We start from the raw sequence: 22,474 nt of genomic DNA on the forward strand, positions 1-22,474 counted from the left end.
TGCAATTCGCAAATTGAGAATGTCTTCCCATTCATTCCTATGGGCCTCTAGGCCCATAGGAATGAATGGGGAGGTATTCCTTAATTGTGACTCACAATTTGCGAGTCACAATTAAGAAATCGCTATTTTTTTAGTGATTTCTTCATGCATTGCATTTTGCTATTCCTTAATAGCGAATGGTTATTTTTCTCTATTAAGGAATAGCAAAATGGGTTCTTGATGCATCTGGGAGATAGATCTTTAAAGTTTCTGAAATGAAGAAGGGCTGAGCAGGAGCGGAGTTAACTGGGGAGTTTGCTCCATTCCTCTACTGCAGCTATAGAAAAGGCATTATCTCTATAGGTTTTGCTCCACATTTTTGGGATGTTAAACATCAAAGGCCTACAAGAATGAAGACACCTATAGGGGCACATATATGTTTAGAGTACAGAAACTGAGGGTCAGAATCATGGGTTATCCGATTTATGATGATCATTGACTTAAATAAGATCCTCTTCTTAATGGGTAAACATTTGCATGATGTGCATTTGTTTGAGGACAGGAGAGGTGTGTCCACTTCAGGAAGAGCTGATGATCCAAAAGATAAGACAGCTATGTGTTGCCTGAAATGCAGGTAATTTAAAGGTTTGACTGGGAGCTCCACAGACCAGACATTGCCATCGTCCAAACAAGATTGAATTGACACCAGGGCAACTGGCATATGGTGATAGATATCAATAAAGGGCATCATTTTCCTCAGACATTTGAGTTGCTAGAAACGTGTACTAGCAACCATGGAGATCTGAAGTTGTAAAGTAAGATCAGAGTCTAAATAAATACCAAAATTATGTACCACTATAGGCACTAGAAGTTGAACACAGGGATGCTGACGCTCCTGAAAAAGGACAATTATGAGGTTTGGATGATGAATGAGATATACAGATGCCTTTAAATTTGTTTTTGTTTTTTTAATCGTCACATTTGCTGTGCTTTTGCACTATGGGCCTAGTTACAATGTCCGTCGGAAAGCCTTCGACCCGCTGGTCGGAGGCTTTCCGACCGACATTGTAGGTTTAAACTATGACAGCCGTATTACAATGACGGCAGTCCAAAATAAAACTGCCCGTGGAATCCGACTCGGTTCTGACGGGGTCAAGGAGCCATTCACCAGTCGGAAAGACCTCATAATCCCTAAAGGACAGCCTTTCCGCAGTTGGGATTTTGATGGCACTTTCCGACAGCAGTTTCATGTCGGAACTGCTGTTGGAAAGTGTCTATTGGGGCCCCTAGCATTGCCCCCATGCCCCTGGCCCTCCACATGTGGCCCTGGGGCCATCCCTTCCCATCCCTGCACTATTTGACAGGCACTGTGTATAGTTTTTATTCTGAAGTGTGATGGAAACAAGGATTTTAATAGGATTAAAACAAATCAAGGCACTTGGGGATGCACCAATATTAAGTATTTGCTGAAACGAGTTTAACATACATTAATGTTTGTGTACAATAGAGTTTTATGAGTAAAACTATACATCTGTGCAAATTTTGTGACCATTTTAATGGAAATGTGGTGTCTTTAAATCACGGTGCACTGCTACACTGTGCTTTCATAATATGTTTGCGATAGTGTGCTCCTGATTGCACCACCAGCTACATATCATACCCTGACCTCTCTCCTGCTGAATTGGTGTTGCTCATTTGCTACTCTCTTTTTCTGAGTTACACTAGGATTTTTCAAGTGCCCTACAACTACAGTGATGTAACATTGAGGGCAGAACCCCCACTCTGAAAATTGTTCCAGCACCACTGCATACCACCTTGGAACAGAGACCCATACCTTCAGGCCAGATGAAAGGGTTTAATTCATGAATGTCACTTCTGGAGTTTATAAGTTCTCATTTTAAGGGATTACGTTTCAAGATGTTGGTGGCCATCCAGTGGTGGACTGTTATGCGGCTGGCTGTCAGGTTCATGTAAACATGTGTGGAAGTCAATTGTGAGCAGTTTGACAGCTGATATCTGAAGATTAATTGTTTATCATCAGCTTACTTGTAGAAATGCAGATCCATAGTTGGGCTAGGAGGGTCAAATAGATGTTGAATAGTAACAGGGATACTATTGATCCTGATGTACTCCACAGGATGCGAATTTAGAACCAGATTTAAAGGGTGGAAGAAATATGACGTGAGTGCCAGAAGTAAGAAACTACTCAATTAAGAGCACTGAAAGGTGGTCGCAGCCACACTTTCTTAGTGTGGAAAGTGAGAAGATGTACATCATGAGCTCTGTCAGTGTTCAGCAGGAAAGGGAGATGATTGATGTCCATTGCTCTCCAGGGTGCAGGGATCAGCAAACTAGGGAGGACCGGAGTCATGCTATATTCTATCCAGAGAGCCAATCCCTCGCTATGTTGAGTTATTTTCAAAGACTTCTGAGAGATTTTCGGCCATGAGCCACATTCCAAGGACATGGATAAGGTGATTCTTTTAACGAAGGGAATGTGTTATGGTATGAAATTTTGGGTGACCGATATCAGATTTTCACTAATGGGAAGGGCTTACACCATAAAATACCACTGTGTCTCAGAATCATATTATCATACTAAAGTGGAAGCATGAAAATCTTGCCAAAGAAATGGATCTCAGACTAATATCTGGGCCTTAAAAATGAAGATTTCATGTAAGATTCCTCTGGGGCTATTGAAGTGGTATGACCCTGTGCTAGTGAGTTCCTGCCCGTACTTTTTGGCTTTTCTCTATTATCTACTGGGCATTTACGAGAGCTTATTTCATTGAGCAGCATTGTGAGGAGACCCCTATAATGGTGTATAAAGTTGACTGTGCATGTAGAAATTGAACTGCAAAGTGCAGGAACAGAGAACCACTTTAGAAACTTTTCCCTCAAGTCAAGGCACTTAACCACAGCTCAGAACAGTCTTAGCCAGCAACCACAGCAAGCCTAATAACTGACACAGGTCATCAAGCCCACCTCAATATCTACCAGTAGCCCCGAATTGCTCATGCAAGCACCCATTTAGACTCCACTCAATGTTCAGTGCTCCAGCTGGAATTGAACCACCTTCACTGCCTAGAAAAAGCACAAACTCTGCAGCACCAGAAGTTCCCTCCCCTCCACTTTGATATCAATTGAGGGATAAGGATCCAGATTCAACTTACCTTCCTTAACTCGACCTCCTGGGTACTTGTATGCCTTCCAACTAATTCAACGCAGCTCATCTGCTTCGGTAACTGATTCAACCCTACGCCATACAGTAGTATCCCTTCACCATTAAAGATTCAATTTTTTGCTGCCTGGATTGAACTCAGTTTGCAGGGCTCTCTGACTGAGTCAAACACAGGATTGAATCAGCTAAACGAACTATTATTATTAATAGTTCACTTGTAAAGCGCTATCTGTTACCTATACATGCATCCTGGTGCTCATTACAGTGATCAACCTGAATAAACGAAAGAAGACTTGACAAGCAGCACTCTTTGTTTGGAAGGGGCAGCTTTTGGAGATTAATGGTGTCCCAGGGCTCCCCACAAGTACCTGCTTCTTGTGGTGGGTCCTCGCAGAGACGACACGAACTACCGCCCCCACACACACCCTACCTTGCTCTGGATAGGTAACAAGACCAGGAATAGGATGCAAGTGAGGATGGCAGCCAAAAGTCTAGGGCAGAAATGCTGGGAATGAAGGTGGTAGCGGAAGTCCCTTTTGTGAGTAGTCCCAGAGCACCAACTGAACAGGGAGAAGGGAACACTGATTATCCGCCGTTCTCTGGCCTGCAATCACAACCCACAAAACTCATATGGGACACAGCTTACCTCCTCATATTCACAGCGGCCCTGCTGCCATCATGGAAAACGAAAAGGAAAGGTATCCACAAGCACTCCAGGAAGTGGATATAATGAAATGTCAAGCGCTCCTGCGCTGCTACTAGGTAAATGTCAAGCACTCCTGTGCTGCAACCAAGGTAGATACCAAGCGCTCCTGCGCTGCAACCAAAGAAAATACCAAGCGCTCCTGCGCTGTAACCAAAGAAAATACCAAGCGCTCCTGCGCTGCAACTAAAGGAAATACCAAGCGCACCTAGCGCTGCTACCAAAGTCAATGTCAAGCGCTCCTAGCGCGGTATGAATGGAAATGTAAGTGCGCTCCTGCGCCACCTACACGGAAAGGCAAGCGCTCCTAGCGCGGTCAGGATCCAGATACAGGAAACGGCGTTCGGCAACGGGAACATGCCGTGGAAAGTACACGAAGTGCCAAGCTTCGGGGAGTCGCGCCTGATAAGCGACCTTCCCCGGAAGCTCTGATGACTTGGTCGCACTTCCGGTCGTCGACTGAACCGCTACCAGCCGAGACCGGAAGTGAGGATTCCTGTAAGCATACGAGCGTCCACAACAAGCACACGGACAACAGGCAAGCGGGGAGGAGGTGAGGGGGGGGAGGGGGGTCTAGGAACCATGACAAATGGCTTTGCATATGCCATGTTGATTGTTTTGGCTCCTCAAGCTTCATTAATGTTTGTCTTTGTATATAATCTTCGAATAACTGCACAATTGTGCAGATTGTGGCACATGTACCACATATTTAGACACTTATCTTTATAGTACATCCTTGCTATTCTCCCCATATTACTTATGCCGATCCGAGCATAATTTATGAAAAAAAACAGTTTGCTTCTGTGGGACAAGGCTGGCAGCCCAGCTCTTCACACACAGCTCCTAAATTCGAGAATATCAAAAGCCATCTCTTTCTATGGAAAAGTGATGTGACTCGTAAAGATCATACTGGCCATTGGATTACTTGCGACAGTAGACTTTTGTCTGGAGTCAACTGTAAGGAGCCTCAGCCTTTCAAGCCAGCACAACCTTGCTTGGTTTATTTCTGAAGAGCCGTAGTCTTACCTGTAGAGGATACACTATTCTGTCTCATGAGCAAAGAGGAAGCAGTGGTGACGCAACCCCACCATCACTCACTTGTGCTTAATGATATGTTAATTTGTAACCCGCGTAACCACTGCTTGCATGATTTAATCATTTTACACAGGAGTTATGTGTTATTTCACATATTACTCTATACATTGTTCTACATTTTAATTAGTATTTTGATATAGCAAACGAAGGGGCATATTATCAAGACAGGCGATAAAATTATCGCCGTTTTAGCGGCAGAAAACTGCCGCTAAAACGGCGATAATGGGCTTGATAATATGATCTACGGAATTCCAATAGAAGCCCATGTTAGATGTCCTTCACATTTAACATGGGCTTCAATTGGAATTCAATAGAGCATATTATCAAGCTCATTATCGCCGTTTTGTATCGCCTGTCTTGATAAAATGCCCCCAAATTAATCAGATATTTAGACTGGCTTGTGCACCTTAACATTGTAACATTGCTGTGAGTAGACTTAGGTGACTTGCTCAAATCTGAAATGAATGTTATATTTGCTTGGTGTACATAACACATTTACTGTTTGAGGCATAAGAGTCACCTAGTTCTCATTTAGAAATGTTATTCCTTGCTAGCTCAGAGTATGAAGGTCGTCTAGATTCAATTAATTGTTTGGATGTTGATTCCTAGTATCTGCCTAGGATGAGAGGATTGGAGGTGAAATACTCCTTTGTGTGATATCGTGAAGGCTGATGCGATGGAAGAAGTTGGCATTGTATTAAACGTGAGAAGGCGGCAGACACTGATTTGATTGGGAACACTGGCTTTTTATTGGTCCTTATTTGCTGGGAACCTGTAGGACGTAACTTTTCGATGAAATTGCAAGTTTAACTGTGTGACACCAATGTTAGTTAATCAGACTTGCTTTGTTCCTGTGCCTCTTTGCAAGAGGGCGATTCTTGCCCTCTCTTGAGACTCAATGCTCCTTATATTTCTACTCATAACCTTCCTAACAAGCGCAAGGACATTTTCACTTCTCCTGATAAGAACGTTCATTTGGTCTAATTTGAGATTCTATCTTTGCTGATGCCTGCTGCTTATGAATTCCCCAGCCTTAACGGTCACTTTAGATTAGCATAGGATATTTCCCGTACAGGGGAACTGAACAGTTATGTTACCTATTCTGCCACTAGATAACCACATTTGCATTGTTTATATGACTGACAGAATTACAAATATGATATAGCCAGGCGATTATCATTTATGATTGAATGTACTGATCTGAGATTGTATCTTTACTTATGTGATAATAAACCTTTATGGTTTGAAATGACTCTCTGTCGTGACTGTGGGGCAAATCTGCTTCACTGACATTGCAATGTCATTGGGTTTATGATTTTAGCTTCAGTTTGAGATAAAGATCCACCTAAGGTGACATAGTGGAGTCTGGATTTTTCACCAAGTTTGCATAGTGCAAATACCATTCTTATCTATCCCGCTATCAGCGGTAAAACAGTGCGCAATGTATATGCAGCCATGGGCATTTATGTGGTCTTTCATGGTCATGAAAAAGTAAAATGTCGAGGTAAGGTTCTTTCTCTACCAACATGTCAGCACTGCGGTCCTTGAGTCGACTAGGTTTAGCACTCTACCAATCTAATGTTTATCTGCATTTGCAGGCTGATATTGTCTACAAAGACTGTCTTGAATGTTTAGATGTTTTCTGTAAGTGAAGTGGTATGGATGTATGTGAGTGTTTTCTGTGCATTTAGTATTTGTCGGTGCTGAAACTAGCATAAGGCTGGTGTATCACTGACCAAAGTATTACAATGACCATGTATGTAGACCAATTTGTTTGGGCTAATCCTACTAAAGCTAAGACTCTATGTAATATAGGATTCTGGTTCAATTTCACTTGCTTTAGATACATGCTTCCAAAGTTCTAAAGCCCTGGAACCACCATCATTCCCTTGGAGAAATATTACATCTTGGACATCAAGCACACTCAAAACTAAAATTGTCTCGTTGATGGACTATGATAATTCCCAGCAGGCAGAACCGAGACACTCCACAGAGTACTAAATAGAGATGTAACAATATTGTCTTAGCTTAGCCAGAGACAATATCACTCTCAGCCTCAAGGAGGGATGCGGAACCTGTTTTAGGTTTTGGCTGCTAGTAACAGAACATCTGGGGAAAAGACTCAGTTAATTGAAAAAAAACCTTTTGTAAACATAAGCCGGCCTCCAAATTCAAGGTCACTGTGATACCAATTACGACAGTTCCCATATTTAAAGAGTTGCATTTGGGGACAGTGTACCAGTCAGATTAGGGGTTCAGGCTCACAATTGATTGACCGAGTAACATGAGAGTGACACAATGGAGATTTTACAAGTTCCCAAATTCTGAACATTTCTGAAGGGCTTTGAGGCATGATTATCAATGCTGAACCTGCGATCCTATGATATTGCTTTGCGACAGTACTGACAACCTGGTGAGTCTCACATTCTAAATTGGTACCAGCCGCACAGAGAATCACACAATGTAGAAAACATGCAAATCTAACTCAAAGGGAAATAGAATACAAATACAATGCCCCTCCATACATTTTCATATCCATACCTTCTTCTGATACTTCCGACCACTCCGGTTTTGGAAACTCGTACTGGCCCATGCGGATCCTCTTTTTCATCCCTGGAGAAATGGGCTGGCCTGTGTTAGAGTAGAATGGGGGAAAGCCACAGAGACTGGAAAAGACACAGGTAAGAAAAGGTTAGTCAGATAACTGAATATGAGTGTAATACACCTTACCTCAACACACCTCTTCAGAGCAGTGGTAATTTCTCTTCCTTAGATATCCAGTTGCCTACTATTACTTATGACTATTGGCTTCTAATTTTTTTCTCCCCAAATCACTGCCTCTCACAAGCCATAAAATATGTAATCACACTGGGATTATTGTGGTAAGCATAATCACCTGACCTGGAAAGGTCTTCATGTGTTTTTACCATATTGAATATACAGAGGAAGGCTTAAGGTAGGTCGTGTTTTGGGTACTACTCTTAATCATTCACTTTAATCTCAAAGTATCCCTATAAATGTTTTAAATGTGCTACCCGCTCTCCTTTCCAAAAGAAATCTGTATTGTGTCCTTCAGACACATCGAGATTGAGGCCTAATTTAATTAGCTTTTTTCTCTATGACCAAAGACCTTGCATTTCTTGTAGCCTCACAGCTTAGGGAACACCTGGGGCCGTATTATGCATTGTGATTGTTTGCGCCCGGCGCACCTTTTAAAAGGTGCGCCGGGTGCAAACAATCACAATGCGCCCTAATATGATTTAAGCGCTGCCCCCAGGGCAGCCTTGAAATCGCGCTGCCCCGGGGAAGAGCTTTCATGTAAAAATACGGAGCAGCTGCTCGGTGTTTTCACAGTGCAGGCGATATCCGCCTGCACTTTCAAAGGGGTTTAGAGATCCGCTTGCAAGTGGGTGCAGTCAGTGACTGCATCCGCCTGCAAGGGGATGTCTGGGGGGTCCATGGGATCCTCTTTAAAACCTGCAGAGGGCTGCTGTCAGGAAGCACACTGATAGTGCGCCACCTTTTAAATGGCGCACTGTCAGTGCGCCTCCTGAGGGCTCCTATGACTCTGCGCCCTCTTCTGTAATAATATGGCGCGGGCGCAGAGTCAAAGGAATTCCCTCATTTGCATAGGGCAAACCCCTATGCAAATGAGGGAACACCCTCTGAAGGTAGCGCTGACGCTTTAAGTGTACCAGCACTATCGGTATTATAGAATGGGACGCACAAGCATGTGCACCACTTCTGTGATACAAAAGTACCCCACGGGCACGCAAAGTGGGCGCAAATGCCTGTTGCGCCCCTGGGGCACTTGTTGTAATAAGGCCCCTGGAGTTAAATGACCATCAGGATCTTTTCCAGGTTGGGTTTCCTCCCCTGATTGGTGCTTCAAGTCCCAGTTGGATGTGAGTCAATTTGGATGTGACCTTATGACGAATAATGTCAATAGCATTTGGCACAGAAAATCATTGCATCCAGGGCTGGGGTCAAGTGTCATGGTATATCAGTGGTTTGCATCCTTTCTAATGAACGAGCTGCATGCAGCCTCCATTCCCTTGTTCAATGTAAACCCTGTGGTCTAGATGGCAAGTCTTGACACAGGTTATCACTGTCCCTTAACATATGTCAGATAAAACTCGAGTCTCTTGTGCACCTATTTGGTCCTTGAGCCTTCCAATTTTACAAACAAGCTGATCTCCTTTGAGTTGCTAGTGATTTGATTAACCACTAGATATGGCAAAGAAACAGGAACGGATGGGCATTAGTAGGTGATCTTGACCTGGAAAACATTGAGGTTAGAGTTATTGGAGCAGAAAACCCCTTTTGACCCCATCTTCTGTCCAAGTGAGTAAGACTTCCCTTACTGTTCCTACTGGTAAACAATTATGGCGGTAAAAAAGATGTTGCCCTATCACTGGCCCTTCAGTGACGGAGTCAAGGGATTCCAATTGCTTTTTTCCCTCTTGCCTCATATTATCTTTCAAGTATTGCCAGTTATATTTTTTGTTGGATTAAGGTTGGACTACAGTATATTGGTCTCAAGAAAAACCTAATCCATCACCTCCAGGTCACTTCACTTGTTCTATAGCACTGGAAAAGTGCTATAGAACAAGTGCTATACCTCATGTGCGATAACCTCACTGGTTGGCCTTGTCTGTTAGAGCTACCTGTTTAAATCTCTTTGAATGATTATTTAAGAACTTTAATGGAATAACACTTAAAGCCAAGAATAGCTCAAGTGGTATGTTCCTTCCTGCTCTTTGTGCTGACTTAAAGGCTTATAGCAACAATATAGGCATCAGCATGGATGAGGGTTGGAACCTTGTTGGTACTGGCTCACCAGCCACAGACCTCACAAATGTCCACTTAACTTATGAATAATCATCTTTGATCCCAAACTTCTTAATGCCTTGTTTCTCTTGTTCTACGTAAAGTAATGTACTTTACTTGTTTCATTTGTAGGCAGTATCACCATGGTTTGTTAATGCTAAAACAGTTTGGAGCACTCTACAAATGAGGCGTCTTGATTAATACGAAGCCTACAAACTCAAATTATATTGTTTTATGAATTCCATAACCTGGCTCACTGCCACCTTAGCATGTGAAAATTTGTTGATGGACCGACATTTTATGCTGGAATGACAGGAAACAATTTCCATTCTCCTTCCTTTGCAGTTGAATCTATTTGGTCAATAAAGTTCAGAGCATGAAGAGTCACTTATCGGCCCCTTAACCATTCTCTATTATGTCATCGGGGGCCTCCTTCTCAAGATGCATAATCCGTTGAAGACATCCAATGTGATTACTCTGCAGTATAAGAACATGGGCTTTGTGGAGACAAGATAACAGCAGGCCAACTGGAAACCGTCTATGATCGCCCTATTTAAAAGAGTCAATACAATTGTGTACTGACCTGCAACACCTTCAAATTTCATCAACACATAGTCTCCTATTCCATAATCCAGATAGCAAGTTAGCACCTTTCACATTCCATTTCGCTTTCAAAGTCACATCACAATAATACAACCACATCTATAACCCAATCAGTGTTGTTTGAACTTCCTCTACCCACAGTAGCATCATCCAATACAGAATTGTCTTGCGACTCCAAAGCTGTTGAGGCAATGAAGGATTCCACTTCCCTTCCCAAAAGTATCCCTAGTAGTGGAAGTTACAGTAGAATCCAGCCAACCATACCAAAAGTGATGAGTTAATGCAGAGTGTAGCCACCATACCAGGAGTTATGATATAATGTAGAGTCTAGGCATCCACACCAGGACTTATGAGTTACTGCAGAGTGCAGCCATCCATGCCATGAGTTATGAGTTAATACAGAGTGAAGCCATCCATAACAGGAGTTACGATTTAATGCAGAATACAGCTGTACACAACAGGAGTCATGATGGATCTTATACCCTCTGTGTCACAAGCAGAATGAGGTAACAAGTACTCCTTCCTTAGAAGTCCATCTACCCACAAAATGATGCAATGCAAAGTCTACAGCTTCCTCTGCCCAGCAGAAACTTACAGGATGTACATGATGACTCCTAAGGACCACATGTCACAGGATTTGTCATACTTCTCAGGGCCAAGGACTTCTGGAGCTAGAGGACAGAAAATATTAGTATATTAGTATAAGTTAAACATCAACCCATAGCACCTCAGCAACCAGCTGACACAGAACCTCCTAATACATACCGAAGCGCACACCCAGGTAAACAAAGGTGCACAACTCTAGAGGCAAATGAAAAGTGTTTAAGTTCAAATTATTTTGGAAATTTCAATGGAACAATATTTATAGGGTGCATTGCATTTTCCGGACAATTAGGCACCAGGTGATACAAGCACACAGATAAAATCAGAGTCATCAAAGTGGCCAAAAAATGATGGTCTGGAATGGGTCCCCGCGGCCGAGATTAATTCAAGCCTTCCTTCAATCATCTTGTTGTTTTTTATGCCTGTAGATACCTGCACACTCCTTCATGCTGTCAAATATCAATGAACAGCTACAGATGAAGGCAACCCACAAAAGTTCACTCCATAAAATCAACCCTGTGGAAAAAGGTACAATTCATCCACCAGCAGGTATAGGGCCAGATTGGAAGGGTATTACAGTGGAGGGAGGAATCCCATATTACATTTGTTTATGGGTATTTTTGTACACAGTGTTATTAGTTGAAGTGTTGCTGTGTTATTACTATTGTTGTGAGGTCGCGGGGGAAAATCCACAGTGGAAAGGCTCAACTAGCAAGCTCTTGGGTAAGCAACGGATTTGACGGTGCAGTGCATATTTACAAGTGACTGTTGGCTGTGGCAATTCATGGACTGTGCAGCTTCATGGTGAAATGTATTAATTTTAATGCTGAGGTCCTTGAAACTCTGGCAAAATATCTGGAGGTGTTAAATATATCACATCAGTTAAAAGGGGAACTGTGGTCTAATTCAGGAAACTAATTTGCTGAAGATAGATTGGTTCGGTCTTAAATGTAATTGTTTCCCCATAGAGGATTTGTTCCTAGGCCCCTAAACACAGGAAGAGTCACAATATTTATATCTCACACGTCCCTGTGTGAAATGATAAAGTTATACCAGACAATTTGGGCAGACCCTTGGCTGTGGTGCTCAGAATGGGTGCCTGCAAATTCACTGTGGCCAATATCTATGTACCTTGTAGAGGACAAAAATGGTTCCTTAAAGAGACTATTGCACATATCTTAGTGTTACACAGTAATAGAAGAGATTTTAACATGACAGAAATGAGAACAGATCCTCTAGGATTGGACACACTGCTTCACTTTCAGGAAAGGTAAGGAGTAGCTATGTAACATGGGATTGGTGGACATCTGGCACACTCAGCACCCTAACCAAAATGACTACATATTCTTTTCAGCAACTAGCATGGATCACTTTCTGGTTGCATCCTCTAAGCTTCCTGACCCAGAAACAAAGGCCATAGAGGTTTCTCAGATCACACCCCAATTTAGGGAGAATGCTCGTTCCCACACATACCTGTCTTTATGGCCACTGGTAGTTACAAGATAAGTTAATGCATGACTAGTTCATCAGATAAACGAACAAGAATGTATTAGTTTATAGATAACTGTCAATGATAATGGGGATTTATTCAACAGAATTCACTAGGATGTTCTGAAAGATCAGATAAGAGACCACTTTGTCTTGGCCTTTGCTAAGTGAAATAGGAAAAGACACGAATCAAGGAACATCTGAAATCCCTACTGCAGAAATTGGAAGGGATATCTAAGAGGATTAGATCTACTAAAATTTGGCATAGATTTAGGGCAAGGGTAATGGGCTCAGATTATCAGAAGACTGAAAATGCACAGTATAGAACAACACAAAATTACTAAAGAGGGGGAACAGGGCTGTGAAACTGTTGGCTTATAAGATGAAACCTAAAGTAGTGAGGGCAGAAAAGAAACCATTAGAGACAAGGGTGGGACACTGAGAAATGACAACACTGAAATGGCAAGGATCGTTTGCACCTTCTGTAATAAATGATACCAGGTGGATGATGTGTTTTTAAGCCCAATTTCTGCTGGTACGTGCTTGCAGAGCTGAGAGACAGAGAAATTGTTGCTTAAAACATGCAGAACAATTAGAACAACACACTAAAACACAAGAAAAGATCTCTAGTGTTGCATGATTTAAGGTAGGTAAATCCATAGTATTTTATAGACCTTCAAAATGCTCGTTACAAAATATTCTGCACAGATATTCAACTCATTCTCAAATACTGTATCAATTACTTAATCTATGAAGGAGGCCATAGTTACTGGGATCTCCAAACCTGCCAAGCACTACATTCTATGGAGCTCCTACAGACCCATGTACTTATTAAATGTAGATGCAAAACTGCAAAAAGGTGTCTTAGAAGCCAAGGCAGGGCCTATATTTCTGGGTCTTATTAACTGTAACCACTCAGGCTTCATCCCTGGCGGGGGACAATACAAAAAAGTTAATATCTGTATCAGAGGACATTCAGAGAACACAAAAATACCTGATGAATGCACTTGACTTTGAGAAGGCACCTGACCAGGTCAACTGCCAATTCCTGGGCAAAAAGCTAAAAGCTTTTGGCTTTGGTTCCAGATTCCAAGAAAATCTCCTATGTGGATACTAAAACACTACTACATGTGATAAGGTCAATGGGGGCGAAGAGCAATCGGACAGAGAGGCACCTTTGTAACATTATTATATGCTCTCACCATGGACTCAATGGCAGAAATGGTGCACACCAATGTCAACATTAGTGGCCAGTTGATCATTAGAGATGAATGCAAATTGACTATGTATGCAGACAACATGTGTTCTGTGACAAACCCCATTCAGTTGTCCCCTCCCTCGAAGAATCAATCAGAGCATAATGATGAGGTGTTGGGATTTAGCATCAACTTGCAAAAGTGCCAGATGCTAAATATCTCCACTCAACAAGACCAGATATCTGCTTCCCATTTCAACTGGTTTGCCGGAGGTGCAGCGATTTCATTATCAAATACGGCACTGGGTACTTATCATTCTATTAAACTTCCTACTATTTGAAGAAAAATGGCTTCTGATGAAAAAAGATGAAAAAACCCTAATCTCCAAGACTTATAGAGTTCTCATAGATATCCCCATAACAGATATACCCCCAGGACAGAAACACTGTCAAATAAAGTTAGGACAACAGAAGACAAGTAGGAAGAAATATTCTCAAGGATACAGTCTGGCTCTGGGCACATTGCAGGGAAAGAAGCTACATTCAAAACTGCATTGTACTGGTATGAAACAAATGTCACGCTTCATGTGTGGGATTCCCGGAGGTCAGAGAGGTGCAGGCATAGATGTAGGGCTCCTTTACCATACCTCATCCTTTACAGCACCGATACACAGGTACTGGGCAGGGATCCTTGACTCAACCGACAGCATGTTTGCTACTACTATTCCCAGATTCACTGTTTCCACATTCCTAACATTATTAGAGAAACAGACGCACCACCTACATTGCAGAAGGGGTAAGATGCTTTCTTTAACACTGACTCTCTTATTTTAGAGAGTGGTTATATAAAATATGGGACCTCTTGGGTAGGGAGGAAATCTCAAGATCACTGGGTCAGAAGAAAATTGATGTCTAGGAGACTGGACATGATTTCTGTACTACTTGCCCAAATAAATCAGGTAGCGTACGTACCCTTGCTACCCCAGGGTGTTAAGAGTTATCCTCCAGGGGCAAACCCAAGGGCTTTATAGCCGGGGAGAAAATTTAGACAGATAAAATACTAGTTCAGCAAATGTGCTAGGCCAGCCCTCATTTATGCCAAAGTGTTTTCTTTACTTACCTATTTACTACACATGGATGTTTATGCATGGAGAGGGGTGGAATTGGAGGGAAGCCCAGCTATTGCTGTTTAATCATTGATGGATATAATACCAGCCCTCTATTTTTCCTCGAATGTTGGCGTTACCGGTTCGTGACTAGATGTGAAAGTCGTCCCAACTCTGAAGAAAATCCACAAAACACAATAGGATAGGACTGTAGGTCCAATGAAGTGGGGAAGGACAAAGTTGGTAAAAGTAATGGACCACAAACTAACCACTTTAAGACTACGTCTCACATATGGAAGATTATGCTTGAGCTACTGTCCATATGGCATGAATTTTCTCTCCTGTCCCAAAACTGCCAGAAGGCAAAATGCATTGGCATAGAACAAAAATCAAAAAATAAACGTTTAAGCCCAAGAGAACAATGCTATTTTCAATATTTCTGCAAAATATGTTGCAGTTTAAAAAAAACGAAAGTAAGTATTTGGTAGGTGAAAGAAATACGGAAAGTTGACAGAAACACAACTAAATTGTATTATTCCCAGAAAGAGGAACATAGAATCTCTCCATGATGTGTCAAACATCTGAGCTGGCCATAAACACTGCTGGTAGGCAGCCCTGATGCAATTTCCCAGAAGAATGAAAGGAGGGGATGTAATGAGGGGGAGAATCTGAAAGCACTCTGATGAGGCAGCCAGGCGGGGGTTTGCAACAATCTGCACAATGATTCGTGGTTACCCAATTTATTTAATGAGAATAAAAGAGACCTATTTTTTTGTATTTTATTCTTATGTCAAGTTTCTAGAGCTATCCACTGCTGACAATTATCACGAGAAAACCATCATACCCTGCTTTAACCCCAGCATGCTCCCGAGACTTACCAGAAAATGACTAGCACTGAGTTTAACAGGAACTACAGCACCATTACTCACACACAAAACATACCCAAGTCTATGTGAGCAATCCTGAAACTAAATAGGGGAAATGACGAGTTGGGTCATTACCAAGGCTAACAGGAAAAAACTACCCAACAACTTGGGATATAGAAGTGCTGACCTTTTAAACTACAGGCAAGTGACTGACAACTGAAGGTTCCATCAGTTCCTGCAAGGAGCTGCAGAGGGGGGAGGAAGCTGCTGTGGAATGTCCCAAGAATGTTCCTGAATGTACAAGCATAGGGGAAGGGTCTCGAGCTGTCCCCACGAGAGCATTGCCATGTTAGAAGCAACAGGAGAGGGAATAAAAGGTTGAGATCCAGGTGCATATTGCTCCTTGACATACGAACCAGAAAACCAGGATGAGCAGACTCTATACCCGATGGTGAGGCTGGATCCCTGTTCTCTTCGATGGATAAGACACGCCTAACCTAGCATTTACCACCATGAAGTCCTCTTGACCTATAACGTTTTAGCCTCTGAACTGCACTGAAAACGTTTCCTGCCAGAGCAAAACATATGTCGGTTGACTGTGTTTAACTCAACACCAATCCAGAACCATTCATGAAAAATAAAGTTCTCCTCGGCCTGAAAAATAATTTTCGGTGAAATCGGATTTCATCTGCATCCTAAACAGCGGATGTATGGCATTACAACGCGTTTTTTACAATGCAACATCCATTACAGCGCATTCCATTACAACGCATGCCATTACAACAAATTTTTTTAATCTACCTTTACAACCCATTCCATTACAATGCATACTACCTTTACAACGCATACCATTACAACGCATAACATTACATTTCATGTATGGTAAGTAATGGATAGTATAAGAGTAAAAATTACTATTCTAACTCCAGGAGGGTGCAACAGTAGGGTAAGTGTTGGATAGTGTAGGGGTACAAAATTACTATTCTAACAGCAGGGGGGTGCAACAGTAAGGGTAAGTGTTGGATAGTGTAGGGGTAAAAATTACTGTTCTAACTCCAGGGGGTGCAACAGTAGGGTAAGTGTTGGATAGTGTAAGGGTAGTATGCGTTGTAATGTTATGCCTTGTAATGACATGCGTTGTAGTGGTATGCGTTGTAGTGTCATGCGTTGTAATGGTTGCGTTGTAATGGCATGCGATGTAATGGATGTTGTGTTGTAAAAGTTTCGTTGTAATGGTAGTGCGTTGTAAAAGTTGCGTTGTAAAGGTTGTTTCCCCAAACAGCCTACCACAAGTCTACTTCTTTGCTCATAATAAAATACGCGCTGACCAAACCTATAGATTTGGCTTGTGTGTTGTACATGTAAAGAGCAGAGAAACACACTACTTTTACATATGATATGTATAGTCAAATATGCAGACCGAGTAAATTACCTACAGATATTCAAAGACACACCCCAACACACACACGGACACACGGACATCCACATATGCAGAGCAGCAGACATAAAGTCCCCCAATGCACACTGACCTACTGGCACCCATACATGTAAATAATCTTACATGAAGTCACCAATACACACAGACTGAGAGGAGTTATTTTATGATAGTTGCACGTATAGTGCTTTATGCTGCCTGCTCTAAGGCTTTCTCAAGCTTCTAGATGTGACATTAGAGTGAAAAGGAGAGCACAATAGAGGGTAGATGGAATCAACTTTGTGATTGGATTGATCTTCTCCAAACCTGCCTAGTAGTCAGTAGCCAATCTTAGGTAAATCACCTGTGTGCAGTCCAGCTCATTGAATTAGATATATGTTGCTTGGTTGAACTAATATACATATAACAAAATTGAAATTATACAACACTACTGTTAGTAGCTCTCAATGTGTTCCATTGAACATAAGTAGCTCTCAGTACAGTTAAGGTTGGAGGAAGCAGAAAAGTGTAAAATAAGCTGCTGAAGAGGGAAAGGAGAAAGCAGGTGAGGGCAGGATTTGCACATTTTGGAAAAGACATGGAGAACAAGCATTTCCAATGCAATGGTCTCGGCATCATTAAAGGTAGAGCTATTGGCATTGCTCATGACATTTTTTTTTCTTTAAATCATAAATAAATGGCATTGTCATTTACATTGTCAATACACACCACTCTGCACTCAACTGAACTCACCTGCACTGCACTCAACTGCACTCACCAGCACTGCACTGCACTCACCTGCACTGCACTGCACTCAACTGCACTCACCTGCACTGCACTCAACTGCACTCACCTGCACTGCACTCACCTGCACTGCACTGCACTCACCTGCACTGCACTGCACTCACCTGCACTGCACTGCACTGCACTCACCTGCACTGCACTGCACTCACCTGCACTGCACTCACCTGCACTGCACTCACCTGCACTGCACTCACCTGCACTGCACTCACCTGCACTGCACTGCACTCACCTGCACTGCACTGCACTCACCTGCACTCACCTGCACTGCACTCACCTGCACTGCACTCACCTGCACTGCACTGCACTCACCTGCACTGCACTCACCTGCACTGCACTGCACTCACCTGCACTGCACTCACTTGCACTCACCTGCACTGCACTCACCTGCACTGCACTCACCTGCACTGCACTGCACTCACCTGCACTGCACTGCACTCACCTGCACTGCACTCACATGCACTCACCTGCACTGCACTCACCTGCACTGCACTGCACTCACCTGCACTGCACTCACCTGCACTGCACTGCACTCACCTGCACTGCACTGCACTCACCTGCACTGCACTGCACTGCACTCACCTGCACTGCACTGCACTCACCTGCACTGCACTCACCTGCACTGCACTCACCTGCACTGCACTGCACTCACCTGCACTGAACTGCACTCACCTGCACTGCATGCACTGCACTCGCCTGCACTGCACTCGCCTGCACTGCACTCGCCAGCACTGCACTCGCCTGCACTGCACTGCACTCACCTGCACTGCACTGCACTCACCTGCACTGCACTCACCTGCACTGCACTGCACTCACCTGCACTGCACTCACCTGCACTGCACTGCACTCACCTGCACTGCACTCACCTGCACTGCACTCACCTGCACTGCACTCACCTGCACTGCACTGCACTCACCTGCACTGCACTCACCTGCACTGTACTGCACTCACCTGCACTGCACTCACCTGCACTGCACGCACTGCACTCACCTGCACTGCACTCACCTGCACTGCACTGCACTCACCTGCACTGCACTCACCTGCACTGCACTCACCTGCACTGCACTGCACTCACCTGCACTGCACTACACTCACCTGCACTGCACTCACCTGCACTGCACTGCACTGCACTCACCTGCACTGCACTGCACTCACCTGCACTGCACTCACCTGCACTGCACTCACCTGCACTGCACTGCACTCACCTGCACTGCACTCACCTGTACTGCACTCACCTGCACTGCACTCACCTGCACTGCACTCACCTGCACTGCACTCACCTGCATTACACTCACCTGCACTCACCTGCACTGCACTCACCTGCACTGCACTCACCTGCACTGCACTCACCTGCACTGCACTGCACTCACCTGCACTGCACTGCACTCACCTGCACTGCACTGCACTCACCTGCACTGCACTCACCTGCACTCACCTGCACTGCACTCACCTGCACTGCACTGCACTCACCTGCACTGCACTCACCTGCACTGCACTCACCTGCACTCCACTGCACTGCACTCACCTGCACTGTACTGCACTCACCTGCACTGCACTGCACTCACCTGCACTGCACTCACATGCACTGCACTGCACTCGCCTGCACTGCACTCACCTGCACTGCACTGCACTCGCCTGCACTCCACTGCACTGCACTGAACTCACCTGCACTGCACTCACCTGCACTGCACTGCACTCACCTGCACTGCACTCACCTGCACTGCACTGCACTCACCTGCACTGCTCTGACCTGAACTCCACTGCACTGCACTCCACTGCACTCCACTGCACTCACCTGCACTGCACTCACCTGCACTGCACTGCACTCACCTGCACTGCACTCACCTGCACTGCACTCACCTGCACTGCACTCACCTGCACTGCACTTTACTCACCTGCACTGCACTCACCTGCACTACACTCACCTGCACTGCACTCACCTGCACTCACCTGCACTGCACTCACCTGCACTGCACTCACCTGCACTGCACTCCACTGCACTCACCTGCACTGCACTGCACTCACCTGCACTCCACTGCACTCACCTGCACTCCACTGCACTCACCTGCACTGCACTCATCTGCACTGCACTGCACTCACCTGCACTGCACTCACTTGCACTGCACTGCACTCACCTGCACTGCACTCACCTGCACTGCACTCACCTGCACTGCACATACCTGCACTGCACTGCACATACCTGCACTGCACTGCACATACCTGCACTGCACTGCACATACCTGCACTGCACTGCACTCTGCACTCACTACTCTGCACTCACTACTCTGCACTCACTACTCTGCACTCACTACTCTGCACTCACTACTCTGCACTCTGCACTCACTACTCTGCACTCACTACTCTGCACTCACTACTCTGCACTCACTACTCTGCACTCACTACTCTGCACTCTGCACTCACTACTCTGCACTCACTACTCTGCACTCACTACTCTGCACTCACTACTCTGCACTCACTACTCTGCACTCACTACTCTGCACTCTGCACTCTGCACTCACTACTCAGCACTCTGCACTCACTACTCACTACTCTGCACTCACTACTCACTACTCTGCACTCACTACTCACTACTCTGCATTCACTACTCACTACTCTGCACTCACTACTCACTACTCTGCACTCTGCACTCACTACTCTGCACTCACTACTCTGCGCACTCACTACTCTGCACTCACTACTCACTACTCTGCACTCACTACTCACTACTCTGCACTCACTACTCACTACTACTCACTACTCTGCACTCACTACTCACTACTCTGCACTCACTACTCACTACTCACACTCACTACTCAGCACTCACTACTGAGCACTCACTACTGAGCACTCACTACTCTGCACTCACTACTCTGCACTCACTACTTTGCACTCTGCACTCACTACTCTGCACTCACTACTCTGCACTCACTACTCTGCACTCACTACTCTGCACTCACTACTCTGCACTCTGCACTCACTACTCTGCACTCAGTACTCTGCACTCTGCACTCACTACGCTGCACTCACTACTCTGCACTCACTACTCTGCACTCACTACTCTGCACTCACTACTCTGCACCCACTACTCTGCACTCACTACTCTGCACTCTGCACTCACTATGCTGCACTCACTACTCTGCACTCTGCACTCACTACTCTGCACTCACTACTCTGCACTCACTACTCTGCACTCTGCACTCTGCACTCACTACTCTGCACTCACTACTCTGCACTCTGCACTCACTACTCTGCACTCACTACTCTGCACTCACTACTCTGCACTCTGCACTCACTACGCTGCACTCACTACTCTGCACTCTGCACTCACTACTCTGCACTCACTACTCTGCACTCACTACTCTGCACTCACTACTCTGCACACTCACTACTCTGCACTCACTACTCTGCACTCACTACTCACTACTCTGCACTCACTACTCTGCACTCACTACTCACTACTCTGCACTCACTACTCTGCACTCACTACTCTGCACTCACTACTCTGCACTCACTACTCTGCACTCACTACTCTGCACTCTGCACTCACTACTCTGCACTCTGCACTCACTACTCTGCACTCACTACTCTGCACTCACTACTCACTACTCTGCACTCACTACTCTGCACTCACTACTCTGCACTCACTACTCTGCACTCACTACTCTGCACTCTGCACTCACTACTCTGCACTCTGCACTCACTACTCTGCACTCACTACTCTGCACTCACTACTCTGCACTCTGCACTCTGCACTCACTACTCACTACTCTGCACTCACTACTCACTACACTGCACTCACTACTCACTACTCTGCACTCACTACTCTGCACTCACTACTCTGCACTCACTACTCTGCACTCTGCACTCACTACTCTGCACTCACTACTCTGCACTCACTACTCTGCACTCACTACTCTGCACTCTGCACTCACTACTCTGCACTCTGCACTCACTACTCTGCACTCACTACTCTGCACTCACTACTCACTACTCTGCACTCACTACTCTGCACTCACTACTCTGCACTCACTACTCTGCACTCACTACTCTGCACTCTGCACTCACTACTCTGCACTCTGCACTCACTACTCTGCACTCACTACTCTGCACTCACTACTCTGCACTCTGCACTCTGCACTCACTACTCACTACTCTGCACTCACTACTCACTACACTGCACTCACTACTCACTACTCTGCACTCACTACTCTGCACTCACTACTCTGCACTCACTACTCTGCACTCTGCACTCACTACTCTGCACTCACTACTCTGCACTCACTACTCTGCACTCACTACTCTGCACTCTGCACTCACTACGCTGCACTCACTACTCAGCACTCACTACTCTGCACTCACTACTCTGCACTCACTACTCTGCACTCACTACTCTGCACTCACTACTCTGCACTCTGCACTCACTACGCTGCACTCACTACTCTGCACTCTGCACTCACTACTCTGCACTCACTACTCTGCACTCACTACTCTGCACTCACTACTCTGCACTCACTACTCTGCACTCTGCACTCACTACTCTGCACTCAGTACTCTGCACTCACTACTCTGCACTCACTACTCTGCACTCACTACTCTGCACTCTGCACTCA

At 44.7% G+C, this 22,474-nt stretch overlaps 1 protein-coding gene across 1 annotated transcript in view; it reads right to left on the reverse strand.

The window, feature by feature from the left end:
- MAPKAPK3 (MAPK activated protein kinase 3) overlaps positions 1-22,474 on the reverse strand; it is a 248,978-nt gene that overhangs the window by 54,127 nt on the left and 172,377 nt on the right. Inside the window, exons 8-9 of the mRNA XM_078661295.1 lie at positions 10,987-11,062; positions 7,500-7,624 (exon numbers count right to left, since the gene is read on the reverse strand). Of these exons, the coding sequence (XP_078517421.1) occupies positions 7,500-7,624; positions 10,987-11,062 (201 nt within the window). The remainder of the gene's footprint in view (positions 1-7,499; positions 7,625-10,986; positions 11,063-22,474) is intronic.

This window comes from Lissotriton helveticus, chromosome 9 (assembly GCF_964261635.1).
Source record: "Lissotriton helveticus chromosome 9, aLisHel1.1, whole genome shotgun sequence".
NCBI lineage: Eukaryota > Metazoa > Chordata > Amphibia > Caudata > Salamandridae > Lissotriton > Lissotriton helveticus.